Source organism: Suricata suricatta, chromosome 9, assembly GCF_006229205.1.
Source record: "Suricata suricatta isolate VVHF042 chromosome 9, meerkat_22Aug2017_6uvM2_HiC, whole genome shotgun sequence".
In the NCBI taxonomy this organism is placed as follows: domain Eukaryota; kingdom Metazoa; phylum Chordata; class Mammalia; order Carnivora; family Herpestidae; genus Suricata; species Suricata suricatta.
This window is the reverse complement of record NC_043708.1, coordinates 64192858-64205563: the sequence shown is the minus strand read 5'-3', so window position 1 is coordinate 64205563 and position 12706 is coordinate 64192858. Positions and strand designations below refer to the sequence as shown.

Genomic DNA, 12706 nt, shown 5'->3' with positions numbered 1-12706 from the left:
CGGTATTTTCTCCAGCACACAGAATATAATAAAGTGCAACTCAAAACTATGATAATCCTATCTTACACATAAGTCATATATTTTGCCTTTGTAATGGTTGCCACGGGTGCTGAAGCTTCAAGGCAGGCCCTTCCCATTTACCTATTTGCATTCATAAAGGTAGTATGAACTACCAAAATAAGTAAAATTATTTGCTGTTTGACACAATAAACATGTACTTATCTAACATAGTATCTTGATTTACATTGGCCAGGAAAAGTAGACTTAAAATTACTTTAGATACTACATTCAAAGTGAGATCTAATGAGTTATTTAAATAAAATCTATTATAAATGTTGGTTTGTGTTCATCTTTAAGTTATACAAAAACTCTTGATCATAGAGGACAGCATTCAAACCAAAGTAAGGTTTATATTTGTTTCTGTTTTTAGCTTTAAACTCCAGATAGAAAAGTTGCTCAATATATATAATCTGATGACTCTTTCCATAAAGTAAATTCTAGGTGTAAATTTTGCTTTTATCTTTAAATATACAAGGATTTGGGGCCAAGAGACAAAACACATTTGCCTGAAGAAAGGTCTTTATTTCTTTGCAGTTATTTTTAACTTAAAACTCCATAGTTTTATTGGTAAACATACACTCAAAAGGAATACTAGAACAAACACATCGATTGGAGGGTCCCTAGGCACATGAGCATATGATCATTTCATTTAACATCACTGTATGTTTACTTGTGATCCCTATTCTTCCCAAAGAATTGAATAAAAGCAAAGATCATGCAAGATCTACTCTTTTATTCTTTGAAAACCTATTCAAGCTATTGGCTATACCTAATTACTCTAAAGATCAACACCCCAGGGGGACAACAGTTCTTTCAACATGATAGATAAAATTAACGTCTGTCACAGGGAAGGGGTACGAGCCTCCTTGTCTAGGAGCTACTCTGATACTAATCAATTACTTCTTAGCACTAGTCCTTTGGTAGAGAAGAGGCAGGCATGAGTGACCCACCCTACTGCTCCTCAAACACCTGATGTGTCCTACTAGTTAAAGATGAATTATCTCTGGCGCCTGTGTGGCTCAGTCAGTTGCATGTCCTATTTAACCTCAGGTTATGATCTCACAGCTTGTGAGTTCGAGCCCTGCGTCAGGCTCTGTGCTGACAGCTCAGAGCCTGGAGCCTGCTTCTGATTCTGGGTCTCCCTCTCTAGGCCCCCTCCCCTGTTTGCGTTTTCTCTCTCTCTCTCAAAAAGAAAACTAAAAGTTTTTTTTTAAAAAAACATGAATTATCTCAAGATAAGACTTACAAAGCACAGTATCTGACTAACAGATATGTAGTAAATTCAGACTCCTAGTGCAGCTGGACAGGTCTGAGCCTTTTGGTCACCCAAGAGACTACCAGGAAGCCATAGCAAAAGAAATTCTTTTTGTAACTCATTCATTGTATTAAAGATGCAAAAGTTCTAAATCTATCAAAAACAGGCAACATTTCAGGCACCTTCTCATCCATTAGGAAGGAATAACTACTACACATTTCTCAGTAGTCATGCAGGGCAGCAACTCTTAAGAGTGTAATTGAATTATCAAGACACTTCAGATTAAACCATGTCTGTCTATATCTATACTTTTATAAAGCCTAAAAATAGTAAAATAGTCTACAAGAGAAGTGTTGGCCTTAGTCTACACACAAGCAATGTAAAGGTGTACAAGGCAAATCATGATCTAGCATAGCCAGCAGACTTATTTGGAAAGAAAAATTCCACGTGGCCTGTGACTATTCACGCACAAGTGGGAATAAATTTACCTTAGGGTGTGTTCATTCATAATTGATCAAAAATAAGCAAACAAACACATTAAATAGAGAGAAAGATAAATATATCTGCAAAGCATGATCCTTAGCATATGCACAATCCAAATACTTCTCAAATGAAAAACAACCACTGAAAGGCACTTTCTTTTGAGTTATTTTCTCAGAATCTCCTCAGAACCAATGTACTATTCAAGAAGAAATGATTCACTGATTTACACTGGTAGCTAAGATTCTTTATACCCACTAGTCTTGAGCCACACTGATCAATACATGGTCTTAACATAATTTCTTCTTCCAAGACACCTCTGTGTCCATATCTGGCTAGGAAAAAAAAAAAACAGTATTGTGAACCAAGGTAGGCCAATTAACAAGTTAATTAACTTTTTTGGAAAAGTAACAGTAGTGTCTGGAAATTTAAAGATGAGTAAGGAATGGCTATTCCCATAGCCTCTTACCAGGGTATAATAAAAGCAAATTCCAAACCTGATTATGCTACACAGATAATTACTTAAAAAAAAAAAAAGGCAGGGGTGCCTGGATGGCTCAGTTAGGCAGTCGACTCTTGGTTTCAGCTCAGGTCATGATCTCAAGGTGTGTGAGTTCGAGCCCCATATTGGACTCTGCACTGACAGTGCAAAACCTGCCTGGGATTCCTTCCTTTCTCTCCCTTTCTCTCTCTCTCTCTCTCTCTCTCCTCTCTCTCTCTCTCCCTCTCTCTCTCTCTCTCTCTCTCTCTCTCTCACACACACACACACACACACACACACACACACACACTTAAAATTTTTTTGAAATTTAAAAAGAAGGCTTATTAGTAAGTACAACGGTGAGGTATGTCTCTAAAATATTTTGCAGAATCAGGTATCTGTAATAGCTTTAATATCCCCAATGAGAATCCATCTTTAATGCTCCTTACATTAATTATCAGTATATATCTCTTGCCACTAAAAAGAGAAGCATTGTAGTGATGGCCTCCAGAGTGACTAGATTTCTAGGTGACCACTAAATGGGATGCGAATTCAGATGAAGGAAGCCTTCCAGACTAAAAAATAATTTAAACACACACACAAATAAATTTACACTGTCAAAGCTGAAGTATCTTTAAGTAAATTTCAATAAACATAATAGGAAACTTAACCTTTCTCCGTCCCCCATATCATTCCAAACTCTCTGTACAAGCCTACTACCATCCCAGCCCTCTCTGTTCTTAGGATAGTGAAGTGAGTAATATATTGAGGGATTTGCTTTCTACTTAGTGGCTATGCGATTTGGGGGGAACGATTTAACCTCCCGTAGTTTCCTCATCCCTAATGTGGAAAGAAAAGGTCTATCACAAAGGGCTACTATGAAAATCAGGGATGATAAATGCAAATAAAAGCCAAGATACAGGCAGGCACACAGAGTACGTGCCAGGAAGGTTTTGTTCCTGGAGGCCCCCCTCTGCCGGCCATTGTTACTATGAGGCCCAGGACCCTACAGAGCATGACCCCATGCTCCAGGGACAAGCTCTTCCTAAAACTCTCACATCACGTCATCCTGGAGTTGGTTCTTGAACCTCTCATCTGTGCACTGTGAAAACTTCCAATGAGACCTACTCAGCTTGTAAAAAGACACCTCCTAGACCACTCCCCACTGCTCTATAACGTGAGTTACACAGTTGGACCATTCCTGCTAACTCCAACCACAGGTGGTCAGAGTTTCACTGTCACTGTCCTCTTCTGCCTTCTGGTCCACTAGTCTCCTAATCCCACAGGCCTTGCCTACTATAGCCTGCTCACATCTCTTCATCACCACAGATTGGAAGCCATCACCCAAACTTAACTACCACCCCTCCAATCCCACCATTTCCCCCCACTCTTTCCTGCTTTTGACAACAGTGAAAACTACAGCTGTTTGCCCTAGACCACTGTTTTCGGTCAAGGGACCCTAGTGTCACTGTTCTGAGCACCTAATTGGACTAACCAATTACTACTTTGTAAGTCAGACCTGTTCTTTCCGGCAGCCTTCCGTACCCGGGGTGCAAACCAAACCTTCCAAAGGCAATGAATGCAGAGACTGCAAATGGTTTCTCATGACCAGCAGACTGCACTTTCTGTAAAATGAGAAATATTCTCTGTCCCACCCTAATAAACTATTTTCTTTAACAAAGAAATCACCCTTAGATGTCTCCAATTTTTCCGATTCCCTATGCCAGGTGCCCTGGAGCCCTGATGTAGTCCCTCTGTGAAGGTTGGCCATGATATCCCAGCACTTGGGGAAGGATGTAGCCAGCTGGAGATAGTATAAGACCTCCTGGCCCCATCCAAGACACCTTGCAGACCACAAGAAAGCCTAATTCCATTTCTTAAAATCTAAGGAGTTAAAATATGGGAAAAAAATGTTCCTGTTTAATTGATAAAAATGTTGAGACTCAATGTCACAAATAAATATCTGACCTTGCCTAATTCAACTCATTTTTAAGGTCTCTGGAACTTAATTCAAGCACCTGAGCTAGAATTGAATCCCTGGTCTCTACTCTGGCTATAGTTATCCATGCAAGTTCCATAGTTATTCACTGGTTATTATATCATTAAGTATGACTTATTTATACAATTTATACAATCTATACAGTTTAAAAATCTTTAATAACACTTTACCCTATTGGTTTAATATGTTTTTAATGTTTATTTATTTTTGATAGAGAGAGAAACAGAGTGTGAGTGGAAGAGGGGCAGAGAGAGAGGGACACACAGAACTGGAAGAAGGCCCCAGGCTCTGAGCTGTTAGCACAGAGCCTGGGGCAGGGCTCAAACCCATGAACTGTGAGATCATGACCTGAGCCGAAGTCAGACACCCAACTGACTGGTCGACCCAGGTGTCCCCAAAATATTTTACTTTAAAGTCAACTTAAAACATTTACAAAACATACATGAAAAGCAAACTGAATTAATGGTACCTGGATTTCATATTTGAATAAACTGTTGTCTTATTTGATGTGCAAATATGTTTTTATCTATGACATATCTTATCAAATCAGGCTCTGATTATATTCAGATTCTTTTTATCTATTGTTTATGAAAAAGGAAAGAGGCTCAGATCTTTATTTAACATATTTAACCTCTTTTCACTGGATCTTAACTGTATTATTTTTGTGAACAAACCGTGTATGCTGAAACAAGCTTCAAATAATCAAGCAATAGCATTTCTCCAACAACTTGAACAAACAAAAGGCACCCATAATTTTTTTTACCAAAATAAGTTAGACAAGCTTCCTGCTCTTTTATTAACATGACAATGTACTAGTCTATAAAGCTTTGGATTATCAATAATACTGTTTATTAGGTACATTCATACCTTTTGCTCAATATTTTCATAATCACACTCATACTTTTCATCCATCTGATAATACATATGTACCCAAAAAAGTGACTGCTGACAATTAGGGAAAGTGGAAATCAGAATTTTTTGAAATTATGCCTAAATACAAGCAATAAATTCACCAAATTCCTCATCAATCAGTGCTTTAGAATAAAAGCCAATGAAACAGGGAAGGATACATATTTTTTCCTCTTCACCAAAATAAGCTGAACAAAATTCCTACATGATCACATATTTAAAAATCTAATCTTGATATCTGCCAACATTGCTAAACTGCTATAACAACTGTCTGGCTTTAGCCAAATAAAACCTTTGTGCAACTTTGGAAGAAACTTACACACAGGAAACTATAAATTTTGGCAAAATTGTGTCTTAATAGTATGTGGTGTTTTTACACCAATTCTTACATTTATGACTATCTAAAATACATGATATTCCATAATGGCTATAGGATAATGTAATCAAAGGTTTTGTTTGTTTAATTATTTTTCTGTGTGAGACTAGACAGAGTAAGAGGCAACATAATGTAGGTTTCTCTGCTGCCAAGTAATTTCAAGTGGTGCTGTCGTTATTGGTTTTTAATGGTAGAAAAATATTTGGTTGACAGTATCAGAGAAATTCCTGGGGGAAATTTCACATATTCTCATAGATGGAAAAAAATTTCTGAATATATGTGAGCAAAATAACTACTTTCTCTGTATCTAATTTCTGTCAATACCAAAAAACTGATGCATTTTTTTTGTTTTGTGTTCTATGACAGTTCAACATTAAGTTTTAAGAAACTGAAATTTCATTTTCAAAACCTCCCTAGAATAATGCTGAGGAAATATCAAGGTGAGCACAATCTTTAAAATCACTCCTTTTGTGGGGCTAGGGGTTGGGGGGGGGGGCACCTAGGTGGCCAGTTGGCCAGTTAAGTGTCCAACTCTTGGTTTCAGCTCAGGATTCTCTTTTCCTTTCTCCCTGCCCCTCCCCTGCTCTCTTTCTCAAAATAAATAAATAATCTTTAAAAAAAAAAAACACTCCTTTCTTTCACCTCTATTTCTAAACTTGGACTTAGATCTTTAAGATGAGTCAAGGTGACTATAAGAGATCAGAGGTCCAAAATATTAGTTATGCCCAACACAGAAAAGCAATGCAAACAAAACAAAAATTTTAAAAAGAACTCTCATGTTATGATCAATTCCCATGAGCTTCATCTGATCCCACCTCTAATCGAACCTGGGTCCAGACTTGCTGTTTGGATCATACCAGTTTCTTGGCATAGCTTGAGAACTTATTCACTATTTCCAGTCTAAGTCACAAACACATGTTTCATATAATTATCTCTTCTACTCTTATTTAAAAGATGAATGGATACTCACTGATTGTGGTTGTCTAAAGGTTTTATAAAGGGCATGGACTTCCATGAGAGGTAAGTGGCAGTTAGTGAAAAGATCTTAAAAAGACTTGTGATTGGCTCAGCACAACTGCTAACGCAGTTTTTTTCCCTTTCATCTCCCAACATAACACTTGTACCTGTGTACAAACAACTGTGGTACATGAGCTATTCATGAGATGTAACAACTTGGAAACTAACCACTGGGTGCTAGCGTAATAGCAAAATGCAACCTCCCAGAGTCATTCCCAAGTCCCTTCCTCCTCCTACCAAGGGTAGACTTGCAAAGGAACTTTCTATTTCAGTCTTGAGGACCAGAATTGAGAATTATTATGTTGCCAAATCCTGTACCCTTACCTATTTTATTTCCCTTTCTTATCAAATGAAATATCATTGGAACTACACTTGCAATTGAAAAGGAAATAAATCAACTTCTTGTCAGAAATAATAAAAAGCAATGAAGATGTGCTGTACATTTGTCAGCGTGTGATTTTTGCATTTAGCAATAATCAAATTACTCCTTGAGGAATTCTGAGAGATTGAAATTTCAGAAACAGTATCAAAATGCAACTACTTTAAGGTATGCCCTATTAAAAGGTCAGAGGAAAAATGTTATCTAAGCCTTACTTACATTTATACTGCTTTTTAACACTATTATTTTATTCTTATATGTTAACATAAGAATAAAATAATAAAGTAGCTATTTCTTTTGCTAACAGGATAGTGTGCTAGTCTGTAAAGCCTTAGAATATCAATAATACTATTTGTTATACACTTATTTGCCAGGCAGTATATTTAATTCTTTATACATATTATCCTTAGTCTTCAAAGTAATCTTAGATAAATCATAACCATACATTCAGAGGCTTACAACTTTGTTTGTACTGTCCAGTAAGGTCATTAAAAGTCATCCCTGCATAAACTGGTGAAGATCTATATCCAATCACCTCAGCACCCTCCCTAAAAAAGTAGTAATAATTACTAAATAAAGGTTCAAATCTCCCTTAATAGCTGCGATAGGAGTCTATTGATATGGACCAACACAGTTATCAAGTATGGGGCCAATTTTCAATCCTTACTAATAATTCTCCAGCCCCATACCTACCCCACCTCCCACTCCCACATACACACACACTACGGATTTCACAGAAAAATCTTTCAAATGTATCTCAATCCTGGATCTAAAGGCCCACCTTACTTCATATATTTGTCAAAACAGCCAATCATCCAGTTCTTAGAATATTCTAAAATATCTTTTATAATATAAAATATTATAGAATATTCCCCTTGTGAGGTGACTGAGTGGCTCAGTCAGAAAAGCATATAACTTTAGATCTCAGGGTTGTGAATTTGAGCCCCACGATGGGCTAGAGATTACTTAGATAAATAAAATTTAAATATATATATGTGTGTGTGTATATATATATATATACACATATATATATTCTTGTGAAAACTGTTAAATAGAATACACCTATAAGAAAAGGTTTTCACTTCTGCACATTACAGTAATATAAAGAAGAGTTTCTCTTCGGATTATGAGCTATGTAATGAGGCCTCACTTTTTGCAGTCTATAATACCACATAGAAAACAATACTTCAGCATCTGAAGGCTATACATGGAAAAGTAGGCTTTTAAAAATGTTACAAAACATACTTATAAACTTAGATAATAAACTGGTATGTATATATATATATGTATATATATATATTACATATATATATATATATATAGGACCTAAGTATTATATATATACCAAAATATAATCCTATTATACTACTAAACTTGGAAAGAAATTATAATTTTAAATATATAGTATTAAAGTTACATTAAGACTCACTCAATGAAAGGACTTCTATACTTCATATTAAATTGGAACTCATACAATACATACAGTAATGACAAATATAAAATCTGAATAAAAAGTATATACCTAAGACTCAAATACCATCATTAGCTTAAAAGGATTTAGATGTTCCACATATGTTGTGCTGGACAAGCAGTTAATTATTTCTAGCTTAATCTGTGTAGAAGTAGAATAGCTAAAATTACAATAAAGGTAAAAATGACACTGTTAAGAGAACAATTTACAATTAAGAAAGTGAAACAATTACAAGGATAGCAAATCTGCTCTCAAACCAAGGCATTCGCCTTGGTTATTCCTTTAGTGAGCTATCTTCTATAAAATCTCTTCAGTTTCTCTCATCAGATACATGTCTTATTGATTTTATTACTCCATTTTAGTAAATTCAAAAAGGAAATACAAGTCATCTTTCTAATAAGATAACAACCAAAATGAATGGACAGATAGACAGCCATATTAATTAGATCTTACATTCCTAAATTAATACTGCTTGTTTAAGAAAAGTAGGGGGGGGAGGAGTGTATGTGTGGACAGAAAAACAGAGATAATACACTATGAAACCAAACTAATTCTTCCTTTGGATATTGTTCCTTGCCTCAAAACAATTCCTCCTTAGTCTATAGAGTCAAGGTTCCTTTGATAGCAGAAAGTTAACAGTGTTTCAAAGAGAAGTCAATTACTGGTGTCTTTTGTTGTTGTTTTGTTTTTGTTACCTTCCAGAAAATAGTAATCATGTACACTAACAGAATGCCTGTCTTTATATACAACCAGCCTTCAAGCTTACATGCTTGCAAAAGTCATGAAATAAGCATAATATAAGTAAAACCTTAGGTTAATACTTCCAAAAGAGAAGGAATGACATCTTATATATTTAAACACTTACATACAGAAGAGCAAGAGTAGATTTTTGACCTAAACTAAAAGATAAAAGAAATAATTCCTTAGCTATATAATTGAGTACATAGTTGGAGTACATTCATCTTAAAATGCTGAATTACCATCAAAATTTTCAAGTTTGCCACTTTCCAAACCTACATAATCAAAGAAAAACTATATTCTAACTCTAACGAATAACGATAATAGCTTAAAGAGGAGTTTCTCAGGGACAGGATCTCTGTTATTCAGCCCTATGTATCTCAGATGCACACCCCACAAGAAACACCCATGAATGTTGCTTAAATAAACTGAATCATCAGCTAATACTTCCAAACGCTTTAAGCTAGGCTGATCTCTGTTAGTATTATTACTTAGAGAACTATCAAACAAATCGTATAAAAACCCTCCTCAAAAAGTTAATGGAACAATGAACGTGGAGGGCTCAAAAAATCAGGAGAAGCTTCTGTTGTAAGCTCCACATGGCTCCAGTCTACAATACAAATCCTAAATGACTTCAAACTTCAGCTCTCTCCTAAAACATTCACTTCCCTCCCTCCCTCTCTCTTTTTCTCTTGTCACCCTTCCTCATGGCTGATATCTTCGGAAAGTACTTAAGAGAACCAGAAATAAGGGACAAAGGATCTCCTCTCATTTCGTCTCAGCACTGACCCTGTCTGCCATTTTTACTGTCACAAAGCAGAGAGATCCCTGCTCTCCTGTGATGGACATTCAGGCCACCTGATCACATTTCTGCCTCAGGTGATAATGTGCCTCAAGACAGGTGATGGAAGACAGATAGATGGAAATTTTCCAGTAGAGACCCACCATCCAGTAAGTATTTATTTACAGCATTCTGTATATAAACAACCTCAAATCCACATCTCTCATCTAAACTCTTAGCCATAATCTTTAAAAAAAGAGAAGAGGAGAGGAGAGGAGAGGAGAGGAGAGGAGAGGAGAGGAGAGGAGAGGAGAGGAGAGGAGAGGAGAGGAGAGGAGAGGAGAGAAAAGAAAGTACAAGGGAGATCTTTACCTTGGCTATCCCAAGCCATTAATCTTCTCAAACTCTTCTTTTAGAAAGAAAAGAACTACAAGAGTAAACACAAAAGGAAGGGATTCCCCTTATAAATCAGCCACCAAGGCTGATGATTTTTCCCCTTCTGGTACTTTTCCAGGTCTCTCCCCAGAGTGTTGGCTCAGGTCTCAAGTAGTTCATGACTGAACTCCAGTTCTCTTTCTACCATAACACTTTTGGCATTCTAAAACATCTTCCACACAGCAAATCCACCTTTCAGATGCCCTTGGTTTGAGATCTCTATGTGGAAGATTACTGAGGCTTGTACTAATTGGAGTTCATTTTAATTTCAAGGCCTTTTCATTGTTGTATTTTCTCTAAATACACTAGTCCCTGCGGGGGCCTGGGGCCTGCTGCATTCCATAGTACACAGTACTCCCTCCTCTGCACTCATATCATTCCCTCCATATAACATCCCTCTTGGTAGCTACTGAGACAAACAGAATTCACTCTCCATTCAAAATCCCAATCCCATCTCTTGAACCATACATGTTTCCATCCTAAACTCCATTGAGGCGGGTAGGGGGGTGTTTTAAAGCTGATCAAAAATAGTCTGTCTATATTAATCTCAGTCAATGTGAATATTCCCCATAACTCTATCACTTGCCTTAGAATTTAGGTAAATTAAAATTCTATACAATTGCATTAGCCTTTTTGAGAAGTTTTATTATATAGGGTTTTTAATGCTTACCCTGTAATGCTCTTCAGTTAACTGGGTTTTTTGCACCCTAATGGAGATTGTTGTAGACTGCCACTTCCACTAAGGGAAGGTTGCAATGAGTAGGAGAGTGCTCCTGTTCACCTGCCACAAACATCCCATAATATTGATGAGGAGACACATAACAGGATATGTACTAGAAATCAGAATTTGTCAATTACATGGAAGTTGAAAAAGACTGAAAGTTCTATGTAATAGAAAGTGTCACTACATTCAACAACCCGAAACTCCTGACACTCACCGTTGCCTTAGTGCACCTCCAGAACTTTTACAAACTTCCTTAGATCACTAATTTTTCCTCCCAGGGATTTTCCTAACATCCTTGTGCTAGATGCCACAATTAACACACAGGTTTAGCAATCTCTACTTCAAATACTTGAAAGAAAGCATTCAATGATTATTCAAGTGACCTTTATAAGGCAAGTATCAGCCAGTCCTCCAGGGTGGAAATTTAGCACCTTCAGAGACTGTGTCCCACCCCCAAACCCTGCCTGTTTACACGGAGACTGGCGCCATGGCCCCCTCCCCTTCACACTCTTATCACCCTTTCCAGGGCAACATCACTCTGGATGGCTCCAGAAACCTGGAAGTTAGAAGTGCACTATAAACAGCTGTGGGCAGGGTGGGTCTCTTCCCTGGGTGGCCTGGCCCAGGGTAATGACCCCTTTTCCAACCTGCCTTTTGTGACCGCTGTCCAGGGTCCCACAGCCTCACACTTAAGGGCACAGCCAGTCTCGGAGTGCTCCTAGGAGCACCCCCACCAACTCAACGTCTGTGCCTCCACTTCAGTGCCCTACTATCAGTGCCTCAGGGACTCAAATCAAAAAGGCTGCAACTTTCCACATTTTACCGTTGAAAATTTTGCTGTCACGTTTACACAAAAGTAAAATAAAAAAAAAAAAAAAAACCACAGGGAGGTGAGTAGTTGTGATCTGGCCAGTTGTTTTCACAGCTGGCCGAGCCAATCATTCCCTCTTAAAAGCTTATTTGACAGGTGAGAAATTCCTCCTCTCTAGATCATTCCAGGAACTCCTCCGCATCGGTCCGAGCTGGGAGAGGGGTCTGAAGAGGAAGGGAGTGGTGCTGAAATCGTGTTGAGCGTGTCCCGGGGGGAAACTCTGGTTCGGGAAGGAGGATTCTGGCGCCAGGAACGTGCCGGTCCAGGGTCCAGAGGGAAGCGAGGGGGGGAACAGGGAAGACTTCAGAGGAGGGAGAGGCGCCGAGAGAAGTGGGTAAGCAACAGACCTGGAAATGTCCCGAGAGGACGGGAAATGGGTGAGGAGGATGCGGACCGCAGAGAAACCGGGAATGCAAGAAGATGGGGCAAAGGAAGAACCGGGCAACGGGGAACGCAGTGCTTCGGCTGCCGGCGCCCAGTCTTGGCCGGTGCCAGACCCTTCCAGAGCGCCGGCGAGGCTGGCTCCCGGCCGAGCCCCCGGAGCCGGAAAGTTGGCGCGGCGAGGGGCGACCGGACGGGCAGCGCCCCCTGGACGGCGCCTTACCTTCTGGTCGACGATGGAGCAAGCCATCTCGCGGACGTGCGCCAGGCTGTAGTCCCCGGACGAGTCCTGCAGCAGCAGCACCGGCTCGCGGCTCAGGCCGATCTGCAGATGGAAGGAGATGCCCCC

At 38.6% G+C, this 12706-nt stretch overlaps 1 protein-coding gene across 2 annotated transcripts in view; it reads right to left on the bottom strand.

The window, feature by feature from the left end:
* Window positions 1-12706, bottom strand: part of PRKD1 (protein kinase D1) — a 312778-nt gene extending 300072 nt beyond the window's left edge. For both annotated transcript variants that reach the window (XM_029952419.1, XM_029952420.1), the window contains exon 1: window positions 12581-12706. In XM_029952419.1, the coding sequence (XP_029808279.1) occupies window positions 12581-12607 (27 nt within the window). In that variant the 5' untranslated portion in view covers window positions 12608-12706. The remainder of the gene's footprint in view (window positions 1-12580) is intronic.